Source organism: Notolabrus celidotus, chromosome 19 (genome assembly GCF_009762535.1).
Source record: "Notolabrus celidotus isolate fNotCel1 chromosome 19, fNotCel1.pri, whole genome shotgun sequence".
NCBI lineage: Eukaryota > Metazoa > Chordata > Actinopteri > Labriformes > Labridae > Notolabrus > Notolabrus celidotus.
The window spans coordinates 26,473,400-26,489,633 of record NC_048290.1 but is presented as its reverse complement, the minus strand read 5'-3'; the positions used below and the strand labels follow the sequence as shown (position 1 = coordinate 26,489,633).

General features: G+C 39.7%; 1 protein-coding gene across 2 annotated transcripts; it reads right to left on the bottom strand.

Moving 5' to 3' along the window:
* Positions 1-12,872: 12,872 nt before the first annotated feature.
* Positions 12,873-15,463, bottom strand: LOC117830712 (trichohyalin-like). Of its 2 annotated transcripts, none has more exons than XM_034708963.1 (2): positions 13,509-15,463; positions 12,873-13,301 (listed from the first exon to the last, which is right to left on the bottom strand). In XM_034708963.1, exons 1-2 carry the CDS (start codon positions 15,261-15,263, stop codon positions 13,047-13,049), a joined length of 2,010 nt encoding a protein of 669 aa, XP_034564854.1. In that variant the 5' UTR covers positions 15,264-15,463; the 3' UTR covers positions 12,873-13,046. The 2 variants fall into 2 exon arrangements, with proteins under 2 accessions (XP_034564854.1, XP_034564855.1); XM_034708964.1 differs by having other exon boundaries at positions 12,873-13,325; positions 13,533-15,463.
* Between the last annotated feature and the right edge of the window lie 771 nt (positions 15,464-16,234).

Below are 16,234 nucleotides of genomic sequence, written 5' to 3'. Positions count from 1 at the left end.
TCCACTGCTTCATTTTTAACTTGGTGTTACTTTGCTTGTTGTTTTTATTTATCTTATCGTGTTCTTTTATTTATTGTGTTTTTTATCTGTCTGTAAAGCGACCTTGAGTGCTCTGAAAGGCGCTTCTAAATAAAATGTATTATTATTATTATTATTATTATTATTATTAATGTCCTCTTCAGGAGGAGAAGGCCAAAGAGAAGATTTAAAACATTCAACAGTTGGGGCCGATCTTAATTGGAGTGGCAAGCCATTCCAGAGCTTGGGGGCCGCTGCTGCAAAGGCTCGGTCTCCCCGGGTTTTAAGGCGACTTTTAGGCACATCCAGGATTAGCTGGTTTGTTGACCTCAGTGCTCGGGTTGGGTTTTGAGCATGGAGAAGATCAGCCAAGTAGGATGGTGCCAATCCATTTAGGGCCTTGTATGTTAAAAGTGCAACTTTAAAATCAATCCTGTGACGGACTGGGAGCCAGTGGAGAGCACGCAGCACAGGTGTGATGTGCTCCCTCTTTTTCCTGCCAGTCAGGAGGCGAGCTGCCGCATTTTGTACAAGCTGCAGGCGCTGAATAGACGCCATGTCTAAGCCGACATATACATGAGGGGGGCCAGCACATTGGAAAAAATGCCCTTCCAAAAAGAAGAAAAAAATATATTTCAAGGTACTTTTACCTTGAAATAAGCAAAACAATCTGCCAACAGAACAAGTGAAAATTAGCTTGGTAAGACTTCTTAAAATAAGATGTAATATTTAGAAAACTGTGATCTTAAAATTAGCAGGAAAACTTATTTTAAGCAATATTTGACCAGTATTTTAAAGCTCAGTGTCTCAGAATAAGACAGGAATGATAACAATTAGAATTTTTTTCACTCAAAAAAAGATTTTTGCACTAATACATTTCATGTCAACTTCTTCATTTGAGATATATTCACCTTGCTTTGAGTTGTATTATAGCAGCACTTCTCTAGGTTTAAGACCATCTTGTACTTAAAATAAGATGACAAAGTTTAATTTGAGCATTTTGAGATATGATGTCTCATAGTGAGCTGGATATACTAATATTCAGTCATGTTGTTTTTTAGGATAAGCCAGCTATACTCTGAAGTAGGTGTTTCATTGTGTGCATGTAGTTTGAGGATGTATATTTTTATCTGATTTAGAAGAAACTGCCTGAAAACTGTAACCCACCCTCAAAAACACACAACTTTTTTTTTTTAATTTCTTTCTTTCTTTCTGACTTTCTTTCTTTCTTTCTTTCATCAATGGAGCTGTTTTCTGATAGATTTTCCAATAAAATGCATTTACTTTAATCAAGTAAAGGGTTACTCTTAAATCAAGATTATCTGTCTTCTACAAATAAGATCTCAGCATGAAAAATGTCTGAAATGTAAAATAAACTTTGTTTCTTCTAAATTACAACTCAAAACAAGATCATTTCAAGATTGTTTGACTTAACAAGATATTTAAGATGCATTGTCTTAAAACAAATCCCTCTATCTTGCTCAAATGTTACTTGTTAAGTAAATCTATCTTAAATCAAGTGGGAGAAGATATTTTGACTCAAAATGAGACAATTGCACTTGGTAAGATTTTGAGGTTTAGCAGTGCAGCTTGTAGTATGCCACCAGTTTGCCACAATAGAGTTACTGTCTTTACTGATGATGTAAGTACAGCACAGTAATGCAAATAAAGGAATGTAAACCTTTCTCTCATACATCTTTAATGTCATTATGGAGTTACCAATCAACCACACTTTCAAAACACATGAAAGTAATTTAGCCCTAGCCCAGTCGCCCATTAGCCTAGCCATACCAGCCAGTCAGAGTAATCAACAGCAGACCGAATGCAATCCGACATAAAATCATGTATGCAGCCCTATAATAAACTAATCATCCATATGTAGGGGGAAAACAGCTAACTCAACTTTTATTGCAACAGGCTCAGCATTTAAAGTATTTCCTCAAGGCAAAGGTTTCTGTAATGTGGGATCCTGCTCACGTCTGATATTGATTACTTAGACTGGCGTTGGTGTTCAGGCTAACAGGCTAACAGCCACTGGCTTGTTGCCTAATAATGGCATAATATTGGCCGTGTCACATGCTGCTGAACTGACATATGCCACTGATCTCATGACCTTTGACCCTTTTATTTTCTGGAATCCTTCTTTTGCTTGCACTTGATTTGCTTTCGACTGTTTTTTTTACCAAGATTATACCGCTTTGTTTTTCCCAGGGTTCATGTTAATGTACTTGTTTTTTTGTGTGTGAATAGATTGGCATGAAAGCATGCTTTCAAGTTTTATGAGTTTCTTGATGCCAACCAAGTACCTCTCCTGTTTTAAATATGTTTGATGATATTCAAAATAGGTCAATTTCTGAATGAATTCAACATTTATAAATTCATGTTTGCAGTTAGGAATCTAGGAATTAAGTAGCCTGGCACATTTCACCTCTGCCTGTTGACACTGTGCACGGCAAACATGTAAGTTTGATAATGAGAGTGACGAGGAGCCTGAGGAGCTACTGGAACCTCTGGAGGAGTGGAGCCAGACCCTGACCTGCAATCCAATAATCACCACAGCAGATGTGGTAAGAGCCCTATCACTTTAACTCTCCCTGTCCCATTAAAGTTACTAACCATAGACCTTTCTGGAGTCCCCGAGCTCCCTTGTCTTGTAGGTTCCTCTGACCTGCCATAGACGTCCTCCTGCTGCTCCAGACTCCAGCTGATACGGAAGTGCTGGACTCCAGCAGCAACAGCTACTTCTACTACTACTACTACTCGTCTCATCACTATCATCACTCTCTCTCTCTTTCTTATTCTGCTCTATCCCTCTTTCCAGACCCAACTCGGTCGAGGCAGATGGCTGTCTAACATGAGTCTGGTTCTGCTCGAGGTTTCTGCCTGTTACAAGGAAGTTTTTCCTTGCCGCTGTAACTAGCTAAATACTGCAAGGTGCAATGCTCATGGTGGATTAAGATGAGATAACACTGAGTCTTACCCAAGCGGCAACCTCCGTTCTCAAACGATGAAGCCCATGCAGAAGTGTTATAAACTGCAATTAATTGAGGAATCCACTTTAGGCTGACTGCAGAAGCACCTGAAACCACATACACACCCATTCAAAAAAGACAATCTTTGCAGCAGAAATAAACATGTTTACAGCCTGGTTCAAAAAACGGCTTGGGTCTACGTAGCTAATCTCTCTATCGGCACACACTGTACAGGGTTGAATTTTTTTTGTGGCGGTTCAGAAGATATTAAGATTACAAGTTTTTGCCCAAATAAGGACATGACTGACGTGACTCCCGGACGTATAAAACATAGCTGTTGGCTAGGAGGCTCAAACTCTGCCTCTTTATGTCACACTGTGATTGGTTGAGTTCTGCATTTCCAATATGGTTGCCGCCAACAATTGGCTTCAAAACAGCGCAACAACTGTCCATTATTTATACAGTCTATGGTCTTACCCTGTCTTGGTGTTGGGTCTCTGTTCATAATTTGACATAGAGTGGTCTAGACTTGCTCTGTTTGTAAAAGAGTCTTGAGATAACGTTTGTTGTGATTTGGCGCTATACAAATAAAGATTGATTGATTGATTGATTGATTGATTGATTGATTGATTGATTGATTGATTGATTGATTGATTGATTGATTGATTGATTGATTGATTGATTGATTGATTGATTGGAAGTTACCAATCACTACGAAGTAACTCGGACCATAAGCGGTAGTGATAATAGTAACAGTGTTAAATATTTGACATTTCATTTAACTGCAAAGAGAGCTGACTGATCCAATCCAATCCACTTTATTTATATAGCACATTTTAAAAAACAACCAAGTTTAGCAAAGTGCTGCACAGTGAGGCACTCACACTGTCAGAAAATAAAATAGAATAAAATAAAAGAATTATGATAAAACAAATAAAACACTTTAAAATAATTAAAACTGTAAGAGCAAATACAAATCCAATAAAAGAACAGACAGAGACAGAGACCACACAACTCTCATGCTGGGTTAAAAGCCAAGGAGTAAAAATAGGTTTTAAGGCAGGATTTAAAATTTGTTAATGTTGGGGACAATCTAACATGGGGGGGCAGCTAGATCTACAGTTTGGGGGTCACTGCTGAGAAGGCACAGCCACCCCTGGTTTTCAGCCTGGTTTTAGGGACCACAAGAAGCTGCTGACCAGTAGACCTCTAAGACCTTGCGGGAGTGTAGCTTTGCAGGAGGTCGGTGATGTACTCTGGAGCTACTCCATTTAAAGATTTAAAAACAAACAATAAAATCTTAAAATGAATCCTAAAATGAACAGGGAGCCAGTGGAGGGAGGCAAGGATGGGGTTTATGTGCTCTCGCTTACGGGTGCCAGTTAAAAGCGCATTGCAGTAGTCTAGTCGAGTTAAAATAAAAGCATGTATAACTCCCTCAAAATCATTAAAAGATAAAACTGATTTAATCTTAGATAAAAGCCTCAAATGATAAAAACAAGATCCGACGACGGAATTGATGTGTTTATCTAATTTAAAAGCACGATCCATTATGACACCAAGATTTGTTGCTGACTGTTTCACGTAAGGTTGCAGGGAGCCCAGGTCCAATATCGGGCGGGGCCTTACATGCAGCACTGGATTCTTCTTTTTTTCATTACAGTTCAAAAAGTTTAAAGACATCCAGGTTGTTGATGTCTTTGAGGCAGGTAAGTTAAGGCTCCAGTGAGCTTTTGTCATGATGATAGAAATGTCAACACCAATATTTTTGAAGAAGTCCTTTTTACCTTGTCTAACTTTACTGGCTTCTGAAGGGTTCAGTTTGATGTGAATAATAAAAAAAACAGGCTAACTTGGCTGTTAATTTAATCTTCAGGTTGATGTGAATTCATCCCAAAAGGAGGCTGAGAAAAATCTGGCAGCACAAATAAAATCATCTTTCTATCAATATTTTTGCCAACTTGTTTATGCCTTTAGTTGGTTGCTGGTAATAGTATAATGTTTGGTTTTGGCAGTTGGAGTCAGTGAGAGCAGGACCAGACACCAAGCATTCACTATACATTATCCCTAACTGAGACTGAAGAGTCTTTCCAAATAATACAGATATTCCAGTAAAGAGAGAGGGAGAGAGAGAGGGGGATTCATGCAAGTCACTTTGTTCATGACAAAGTTGAAGAGGTCTGGGTTGCTGGTAAAATACAGAAGTATACTGAGAGGAAGAGTTCATTTGGGTGCCCACATGAGGCTTCCATCTGGGAGTACTTGCATCAACACACCTGTCACCAGAAGTGATGGCTGCATCGTACATCACAGCTTTTAAATCCCAGGAAGATGGCATCAGTTTGAAACATGGGACTTTGATTGTCGGTATTACTAGATATCTGAAATCTTACAGGGTTGGTTTTTACCCATCAAGCACCCAGCAGGTGGTTGCTTTCCACAGGCGTCTGATGTCTCGACACCCACCCGTGTGCCGGTATCAAACGTTGCTACCCCGGAATCAGTGACAGAGAGAAGTAATTACAATGTGTTGCATGAAAAATGAAAGAAGAGAGACGGGGAGAATAGAAGAGAGAGAAAGAGAAAGTTATTACCTCTGCAGTGACAGTCTTTGATGGTGGGCTCGGTGTGTATCTTTGTGATGTCAAATTGGGGATCTGAGGATCATTTATTCATGAATCTACATCTCTAATGCTTACAGTCTGGCTAAGTTGTTTGTATTGCTTGCCTCAGGCCTCAACAGTGGTTAATTTGCTCCTGAATTATTTCTTTTATTCACCATTGTTTCAGCTTCATTTGTTTTCAGAGGAAGAAGTTGGCACATGCATCTGCTCCCTTTTCTCTCTTTTTCTGTCCTTCCTGTCTTGTTTTTTTACACCAAATGTTGAATTACTGACCACACACACACTGCTGCACACACATTGACGTACACACACTGACACAAGTCTAAAAGATGGTTTGCTAAGGATTTTAAAGTTACTAATGCGTCTGATATTTCACAAGTCTCATTTAAAAGCTAGTGAGTGATATAAATAGAACAGGATGAGTCTGAGGCCACAGACAGATGTCTGCATTTCGTTTGTTCAATCAAAGGGCAACTGCAGTATTTGTATCACAAGCCTTGATATCTGTCTCACTCACACAAGGAAAAGCTAATCTAAAATTAATCTGAGGATTTTTGAACTGTTGATTTCTCCTGAATATTCAATTTTTTGTGGGGAGGGGTTCAGACGAGTTCAGAGTTATGAATGTATCTAATGAGCTGCGTAGTTGCTCAAGTGTTAAAATGCAGCTATGTATTTGCTCTTCCAATCTAAGCCAAGGTACATTTCACATTCTTAGTCCACAAAACAAATATTTACTCTGTAAATAGTGTGTGCTGTTTTATCTTGACAATTAGATTAAAAAGGTTTATTAAAGACCTCTTCCCTGGCTTTAAAGCACAACACATTTGTATCATTTCCTGCTAGTGCTCAGCCTGCCAGCTGCTGTCAATCAACCCCAGGCACTGACATGCACTTCTAGGGGCTTCCTTCTTGCAGTTTTACAAGCTGCTTGGCAATAAATACACCAACAATTTTGATATCAGTTTTGAAAGGATCTTATTTCACCTACACTTCAAAGTGTGTAACATCTTTTAGCAATTAATTATTGTAAAGCAAAGGCTATTTCATTCATTGTGTTCCCTCCAACAACCAATGGCAACACAGTACACAAAACTGCACCATGCTCTTTTCTACTTCCCACTTGTAAAGTATGACGTCACCACTGATGTGTAATCTATTTATGGGTTCAAAGCCTCATTCACTTGCAAGTAAGCACTAGCAAGTGGCCCCTGCTCTTTGTGCTGGTTTATTTGAGAATGAAAGTCAATGCATCATCAAAACACATGGACAGCATGTAGAAAGGCAACATGTCATCTGCTCAGGCAGCACATTCTGTCGTCCAACACTGTAAGGTTTTAAGTAGCAGATTATGCTAGCTTTGTTACTACATTATGGTTAATACCAATTATTCCCAAACAAGTCAAACAAAAAGGTTCCTTTATTTGGTCCTTCTTTGGGGATTTTCTCTACCTGTCCTGAAAATTTGCATTTGTCTAATACAAAGCAGCTCCTCCTTCCCTTTGCTAATGATACCTGCATGCATGCAGTGAATCACATCAGCAGAGGGAGAAGAACGGTGGAAGAGACGCTGTATGATCTGAGAATCATAATGGTCACCAGAATCATTATGTGTTTGGGATCATCATGAAAATGGATTATTTCTCAGAAAATAACCGTACCACCAAAATCTGTAATCGTTGCATCCCTAGTGCGCACCCCAGGCTTGATGCAGATATCATCCACCTGATCAACCACTTTCAACACAGAGGATTGTTTGGTGAGCAGCAGCTACAATTAGGGAGACTCAACACCATCATGCACACTCAAAAAAAGCAACATGGTTGTCTGTTTTATCAACATAATTATAACATGTACACTGTAAGAAACTTACCATTAAATTCACAGTAGTTCATTGGTAGCAATTGATAAGTAACTTACTGTGATTTTATTGTTACAGTAAGTTACTTGTCAATTGCTGCCAAGTATTTACTGTGATTTTTTTTGTTTTACAGTAACAATTATGTAAATGTAAAACAAACAGTAATATTAAAGTATTGTATTTTTGGTCACAGTAATAGTGTTTTTATAGTAAAATTAAACACAGTAATTTCTAAGTGCTGTATTTTTGTTTACAGTAATAGTGCTTTAGCTGTAAAATTAAACACAGTAATTTCCAAATGCTGTAATTTTTGCTTAAGGTAATAGTGTTTTAACTGTAAAATTAAACACAGTAATTTCAGAATATTGTATTTCTTTCATGGTAATTGTGTTTTAACTGTAGAAATTTGAACACTGCTTTTTAAATTTACAAGATCACTATGGTAAATTATAAAAAACTATTTTTCAAATATGTTCTTTTAAATTATTGACACTTTTAAAGCTTCCACAATTACTTCAGAGAGACATCAAACAATATATATATTTTTAAACTATTTATTCTTAATTGTTAAGCTGTAACAAGCAAAACATTACTCTTGTGCTTAACAGGTGAGCATACCATGACGATAACAAATATAATACACTATGGGCCTGATCTACTAAGATCCCAAATAACGAGCGCTAATTTGCATGTGCAAATAGTAATTTTGCACGTGTTATTTCTGGGAGTGTTTCTGGGTGACATACTGTGACTGCATGCGCAAATGATAACAAGTTCAAAAGTGGTGCAGACTGCCCTTTAATGAGTATTTTGCGTGTGCTATCGGCTGTCCCCATGGAGAGTTTGAGAGAGCAGAGTGGTCTTAAGCGATAAATGAAGTTTGAAGACATGGAGTTGGAGGTCTTTGTGGAGGAGGGAAATAAACACATCGGTGAACTCCAGAAAAGGTGAATGCTGTGAGAAAAAACAGAAGATCTGCAGATGAAATAAACGCATCTACTCTACTCCAAAACGCAATCAGTGTTTTTATGGAGTTTAGAGAGCAATTTGATGAGGCCTGTGTCTACTTTTATTTTTTACTCTTCCCTTCAACGTTGCACCTTCTGAGTGCTCATTCTCCAAGTTAAAACTAACTAAGAACCCCTTGAGGAGCATGATGGTACAGGAGAGACTGATTGGACATGTCATGTTATCTATTGAGAAAGACAGAGCAAAGAAAATGGACATACAGTGCATCATGGACAAGTCCCTGGAGCTTAAGGCTCGTCCAAACAGTGGTGAGTAGGCCGAGTACTTCATATTGTTTTATTGTTTGTATGTGAAGATGTGGGCCGCTGTGCCAATTTTACTAAACTTTATATCTGTTGATACAGTGACCTACTGTGCTCTCATTATATGAAAAAGTTAAAGTGGGTGGCAGAATGATGCGGTCGCTATCCGTGGTGCTGAACTGCTTTGAATTTGTGTTGTTTTATGGTTTGTTAGACTTCATGTCCGTTTGATTGACTTCAAAATGACATAACTGTGTAAAAACTGTAGTAATGCTTGTAAGCCCAGCTGTTGCTGGCATGTTGTAAAGCGATGTTATGATGAGCTTTACAGTGACCGCAGCCATGTGTGCGTAACGCTGTGCCAGTTTGCACCTGCCTTTCAAACGCGCTAAATATAGACGCAAAAATACCCCTCGCTATCTGCTTCAGGTTTGATAAATCACATTGCGTGTGCTAAATGATTACATTTGCATTTCCTCCTCACAGTTTTTGTGTGTTCTGATGATCTACATGTATTCTGCATATTCATGAAGGCAAACACGCTAAATGGATAGCGAGTGCTATTTTGCTCATCTGACAGACGCAATCCTCAGTGCACCCAATTAGTACATCTGCTTTACCTGCGCTAACAAGTTTGCACAGTTTCTATCCTCGCAAACATTTAGTATATCATACCCTATGAATCTTGCCCAGCATATCCCATGTCAAATCTTCTTAAAGCTGGAGTAGGAGATCCTGAGAAAGCCGCAGCAGTTAGCTTGATTTTGAAAGCACACAGCCGAACAGAGCCCTCCCCCTCCTTCAGAGCAGCCTGTAGGGAGAGGGGAGGGACACGCCTCCAAACACATGAACGCGCTGTGGCAGACTCCAGCTGGAGGATGACGTCACGATAGCTAGCTGTGGAGCGGCGAGTGATAGACTTTATTTTCATCGGAGGAAAAACACGTCTATCTCCCATGTAAGTAAACCGATTATATTACCACATTAAAAAATTATGTAATTAGTTAGAATGCACAGCATAGCCTGCATGTTAGCTTTACGTGTGTTTGTTTTTTATCATCTGAAATACAGCTAGAGCAAGTTGTTGCTGCCGGGCTAATAACTCCGGCTAGCCATGTTTATTTTGATTTAGCATGTCATGATGTTTAGTTACTAGACGGCTACAGTGCCTATATATTTATTAGCGTTCACCATTGTTGACAGTCTTCATTTTCATGTTGGAACTACAACATATTGACTGTTTTTTGTGCTTGTTAGAGCTCTCATGATGACTGCTGATTACGATCCTGAGCCAAGCACCTCAGGTCGGAGAGGACAAGGCCGGGTCGAGTGCAAGGCAGATCCAGACGAGCGAGAGGGAGAGCATCGACTGGGGACGAACTCCAGATCCTGGGGACAGCAACAGAAAGTTCCGCCATGCTGCACAGACAGGTTGTTGTCTGGCAGCATGGAGCACTTGGTGCAGGTAGTAGAGGAGTAATACCTTGTTGCTGTATCTGGAAAATCCGTGACCCTTACCCAGATCCACATGGACAGTATAAAGGTTTCAGTGGGGAGTGAATGAAACTATGACATGATTACATACAATACTTTTATGGTGACCCTTTAGTTCCTTTGTATATATTTTATATTTATCTTCATGTAAAAAAATACTTGAGTGTGCTGTGTTTACATTTGTTAAATAAATCTTTAAATTAACACTGGCCTTCTCTCTTCAAATTACAAAATAATTTAAATCCATATCAAGTAACACAACATTATACACAAATAATTGCAATATAAAAGAGTTGTTCTACATTTACTTTTATTAGAAAATGTATTTATTACAGAAATAAAAATAATGGCTGTTGAAGGTAAACATGTAAGCGTGGATCATCTGGCCTCCTTGTTCTCTTTGGCATCCCCCAGTTGCTGTCAGCTTTCTGTGAAGGATTTAGCTCTGGAGGTCTGTGATGTACTTGTAGTCCTTACCCACCTTCATTGTGTAAAGAGCTACAAGCTAACAGACTGTGTACAGGTCTCTATAAACAGAGCTACAAGCTAACAGACTGTATACAGGTCTCTATAAACAGAGCTACAAGCTAACAGACTGTATACAGGTCTCTATAAACAGAGCTACAAGCTAACAGACTGTATACAGGTCTCTATAAACAGAGCTACAAGCTAACAGACTGTATACAGGTCTCTATAAACAGAGCTACAAGCTAACAGACTCTATACAGGTCTCTATAAACAGAGCTACAAGCTAACAGACTGTATACAGGTCTCTATAAACAGAGCTACAAGCTAACAGACTGTATACAGGTCTCTATAAACAGAGCTACAAGCTAACAGACTGTATACAGGTCTCTATAAACAGAGCTACCAGCTAACAGACTGTATACAGGTATCTATAAACAGAGCTACAAGCTAACAGACTGTATACAGGTCTCTATAAACAGAGCTACAAGCTAACAGACTGTATACAGGTCTCTATAAACAGAGCTACAAGCTAACAGACTGTATACAGGTCTCTATAAACAGAGCTACAAGCTAACAGACTCTATACAGGTCTCTATAAACAGAGCTACAAGCTAACAGACTGTATACAGGTCTCTATAAACAGAGCTACAAGCTAACAGACTGTATACAGGTCTCTATAAACAGAGCTACCAGCTAACAGACTGTATACAGGTCTCTATAAACAGAGCTACAAGCTAACAGGCTGTATACAGGTCTCTATAAACAGAGCTACAAGCTAACAGACTGTATACAGGTCTCTATAAACAGAGCTACAAGCCGTTAGCCGGCCGCTAGCATTAGCCGAAGTTATCGCTAGCTGTCTCATAGATGAACTAAACCATGAACACAAAGACAAATGAAATGACACGATTACCTGTCCAGTAGAAAATCAGCAACCATGGCGTCGCTTTAGAGACCTTTCAAATCCTTCAGCCGTCGCAGAAATGCATCCCGAATATTGACTCGTGTTTGTATCTTCATCCAGTGTTTTTAAGTCGTCTCCTTTTCCATCACAGTCTTCCTCTTCTTGCTCTGTTTAGCGGCAGAACTTGAAGGCAGAAGTTGAGCTAAATCGTTGGTTACTCTCTCTGACATGTTTATCAGATGTTCTGCGTTAGTGAACAGCCTGTTGATGACGATCTCAGTCAGGTCACGCGCACTCCTGTAAACAGGAGGTGTGTCTTTCGGCAGGTCACAGGTCATCCGGCCGGTCAGCCAATCATTGCGCTCGGTGGCGAATGGCTGATTGGACGAACTTATTGCAGTCTAGCTGCTGACACAGACAACTGAGATTTCTCATCTCAGTGTTAAATCACTTTGTGTATTACTCCATACCGATGTATATATTGCTTTTTGCTCGTGAATGATAAAAATGTATCAAAATAACATGTCCTACTCCAGCTTTAAGTGTGCATAACTGACAAGAAGCTGAGAATCTATACACATTTAAATCTGATCTTCTGATCACATTTTGGTGTGCTCCCACTTTAAAACACCTGGTGTCGCGTTTGTTGACATTTTCTTTCCTCTTACAAGCTAGCTACCGGAAACGCAGGGGTGGTTTAGCGGAAGTTGGATGTCAAAATGCAGAAGAATCAAAGTATTAAAGTGGGCGTGGCGAAATAAGGTGAATAAACTCTTCTTGCACAACGAACATTACATTAAAATAAAACGTCTGTGAGCATACAAATACAATTTGACCAACTTTGAAACACTTTAAACCGTGTTTTATCACTGAATTAACTCTAACATAAACGGACAAGCGACTTCATCAGTGGAAGCCTGCCAAAATAAAACAGATTTCAAAATTGAATACAAATACCCATTAAATAAATACTGAAACATGAAAATATATATCAAAGTGTCAACTCAAACTGAGGATAACCTTTTGGTGAATTAAAAACCTATTACTTTTACACATCAGTTACATTTGCAAAATAGCAGGCTGATTGATTCTGTCAGAATTACCTTCACCCTGAGGAAAACAAAATAAATGAAATTAAAAAACAACACAAACAGGAAGAGAGAGAGGGAAATCAGAGTGTTGAGAGCATTAGAATTAAATTCACAGTAACAATGTTAACATCGATGACAAGAATGATAAGACAGTGCAGTCATATACAAATATTTTTCAAATATTTTATTTGAACATTTATTTACTTGGGAAGAAACCTGAGTACCAGGAGGAAACCCAGAAACCTAATATAATAAGAATTGGACATTTGGACAGTGTAACACAGCTGCTGTGCTACTGGTGATGTTTAACAGGATTTGTGTTGCATACTTAACTAGGGGTGTTTTATTTTCTTCTTCTGTTTGAAAGAATGGGCGGGTGGGGGTTGAACGTTACATTAATCGTGCTCACATGAGCAGGTTTCCGCTGACGCCGCTCCAAAAGCTTCTTTGTTGACCGGGTTTTGTCAGTTGCAAAAGAACGTAGAGGTTCACTTGTGTCTGCTGTACAGTAGGGGGATTTCTCAGTCCCAGGAGGTGGGTTGTGTAGTCCTGCAGGTCTTTCATTTTTGACAATGGGAGGAAGGGGGATAGAACTGACCATACTGTTATCCTTGTAAGATAACTGCAGCTTGTGTCCCCGCTCCAAATTCTTCTTTGTTGACCGGGTTTTGTCAGTTGCAAAAGAACGTAGAGGTTCACTTGTGTCTGATGTACAGTAGGAGGATTTCTCAGTCCCAGGAGGTGGGTTGTGTAGTCCTGCAGGTCTTTCATTTTTGACAATGGGAGGAAGGGGGATAGAACTGACCATACTGTTATCCTCGTAAGATAACTGCAGCTTGTTTCGCTCTAGATGCTGCTTGATGAAGCGCGTTTTCTCTGTCGCTAATCTAGGCAATGGTTCTCTGGTGCCCATGGTACTAAACATGGATCCCTCTGGACCAGGATGGTGACGGTGTATACCTGCAGGTGTTTGTTTGGTGGCAGTGTGTTTGGGGTGGGTCAGCTGAGGGCCATACTCTTTGTAAGTTAAATCTATTTTGTTCCTCTCCAAATGCTGCTTGGTGGATCTGCTTTTCTCAGTAGAAAACCTGGGCAAAGCTTCCTCGGTGCCTGTAGTACGCCATGAACTCTCCACTCTAGTGGAGGGGTAGCGTCTCCCTGCAGGCAGATGTTTTGAGTTTATAGGTGGAAGGAAGCCCGGCTGATCTTTACATTTGTCCCCAGCACCAGGAGCATAGGCTTTAAGTCCAGCAAACCGTCGGCTGCCTGCAGCTCTTTGTATTTCAGTTTGCACGTACTCCTCGAATTCTTGCTGCCTTTTAGCAGAACGCATCGCAATCTTATTTTCAGCGTCCTGAGCCTCCTTTTTCTCCTTTTCTTGAAGGGCGTGTCTCGATTCTGCTAATTTAATGTTAAGGTCACGACACTTAATGTTTTTATTCCTGATCATCGTGACCCGTTTTTCTTCATTAACCAAAAATGTCATGTCCGCCTCTTGCTTTGCTTGGACCAAGTCCAGCTCGCTCTGCATGAGTTCCTTCTTCTCCTGTTCTTTCCGGAGCACACGGTTTTCTCTAAGAGTGTTACAAGAGATGTGAGTTTCAGCATCCTTTGCCTTCTTTTCTCTTAACTTCTTTGTTCTCTCTGCCTCTGCTTCAGCCTCTTTCTTGGACATTTGAGCGTTCTCCCTCATGGTCCTGGAGGCGGCCTGCTGCTTATTTGTGATCTCCAAGATATCGCAGGCCTCATCTATTATAACCTGTCTCTCTCTAAACCTATAATTTTTGTGAAATTGTCTTTGCTGTTTTTGTGTTTCAATTTCAATTTGATCACGTGCTATTTTCAAATCCTCTGACATGGATTTCTGTGCCTCCTGTTCTCTATACAACTTTTTCACTGAAATATCCTCAAGTTGACTCTGACGAGTCATCCTCCTATTGGCAGCTTCTTTTTTCACATGATTTCGCAGCTCCTGTGTGCGCATAACATCAAGGGCGTGACGTCTATCTCTCTCTTCTTTCTCTTTCTCTTTCTCTTTCTCTTGCTCTAGTTTCTTCTCTTTTATCATCTTCATGTTTTCATGTACCTGCTCATGAAGTTTCCGTCTCTGATGGGATTTGTCCTGCTCTTGTCTCAGATCTTTCTCCACCTTAAGCCTCCTCTCCTCCTCTTCATATTTTCTTTCTTGTTCTTCAGCGTGTTTCTGTCTGTCTTGCTGAAATTTCGACAATGCCTCATTCTCCTCCCTAACATACAATGACATTAGGCCACTGTTGAAATTTCGGACACAGTCTCTTGTCAGAAACAGCTTATGATTGGCTTTGTCAAGGTGTTCCTGCGTATCCTTTTTCTTCTCTTCCACCTCCTCTGCAGCAATCCTATTTAAATAGTCCTCCTTCTCTTGCTTTCTGCATCTCTTTTCCTCCAGAATCCTCTCAACTTCCTCTTTCTGTGCTCGAGTGTTCCCTTGAGGATACTTGGCATTTGGCACGATTAAGGAAGCCTTTAATTTTTCCCAGTCTTCCATCATCACCAATACTTGCTTTTTTTGTACAGGCATTTTGTTGATCTTGATTTGTTGATCGTCTGAAATATTGCTGCGTGTAGCTCTACACCTATATTGTCTGTCAGTGGTACTGTGGTGTGTGTTTTTGAGTATAAGTATGTTTCTAGGATGAGGCTCCTTTGATCACTATGACATCATACTCAATTGCATTACTTGCCTGTCATCTGTGATGTCACACCTCATATTGGAAACTCCCATTGACTGTACATGGAAATGAACACCATTTAGAAGTTTGGTCCCATCGCCATGGCAACAGTGCTGACTGACACACACGCACACACGCTCACACACACACACGTTACAGGGCCCAGTCTGAGGTCCCATAAACAGATAAGGTTCCTGTGTTAAACAGGAGAAAGGATGAGACAGGCAGCCATGCTTCTGTACAGTGCAGCTTCGCTCAGTAGAATTTATTCATACATTCACAGTAAATGAGGTTCTGTTAACTTTCTGTTTGCTACTGTCCACTTCAACTGCACCCCATACATTGAATTACAAATAAACAAGATCCTGAGACATTGAATTTCAACAGTACCTCATACATTACTTTTCAAAATAAAGGTTTTCTCTTCCTCAGTGTAACTCTGTTTATACAGTCTTCAACTTTCAAAATTAGTCTTCAGCTCTTAAACTGATATTTTATACCATTGTAGTTTTAACTTCTTGATAGTTAATATTAAAATCATATGTTCTCAATGTTAATGAAAATAAACTAGCATGCTGCTACCTTTAAACATTTAAGTGCATGAGCTGAAGGCTGACAACTGACATTTCTTGAAGTTCTTAATCTATATATATTTAGAACTAAGTATTACACCAAAACACAATTAATACAAGACCTGAAATGAAGGGAGTCATAGACTGTATAAAATATGAACATAGTATCCGTGACGTCACCAAGCGGCAACCTCCGGTCTAAAAATATGAGTCAATGCGGAAGTGTTAAAAGCTGCAGTTCATCGAGG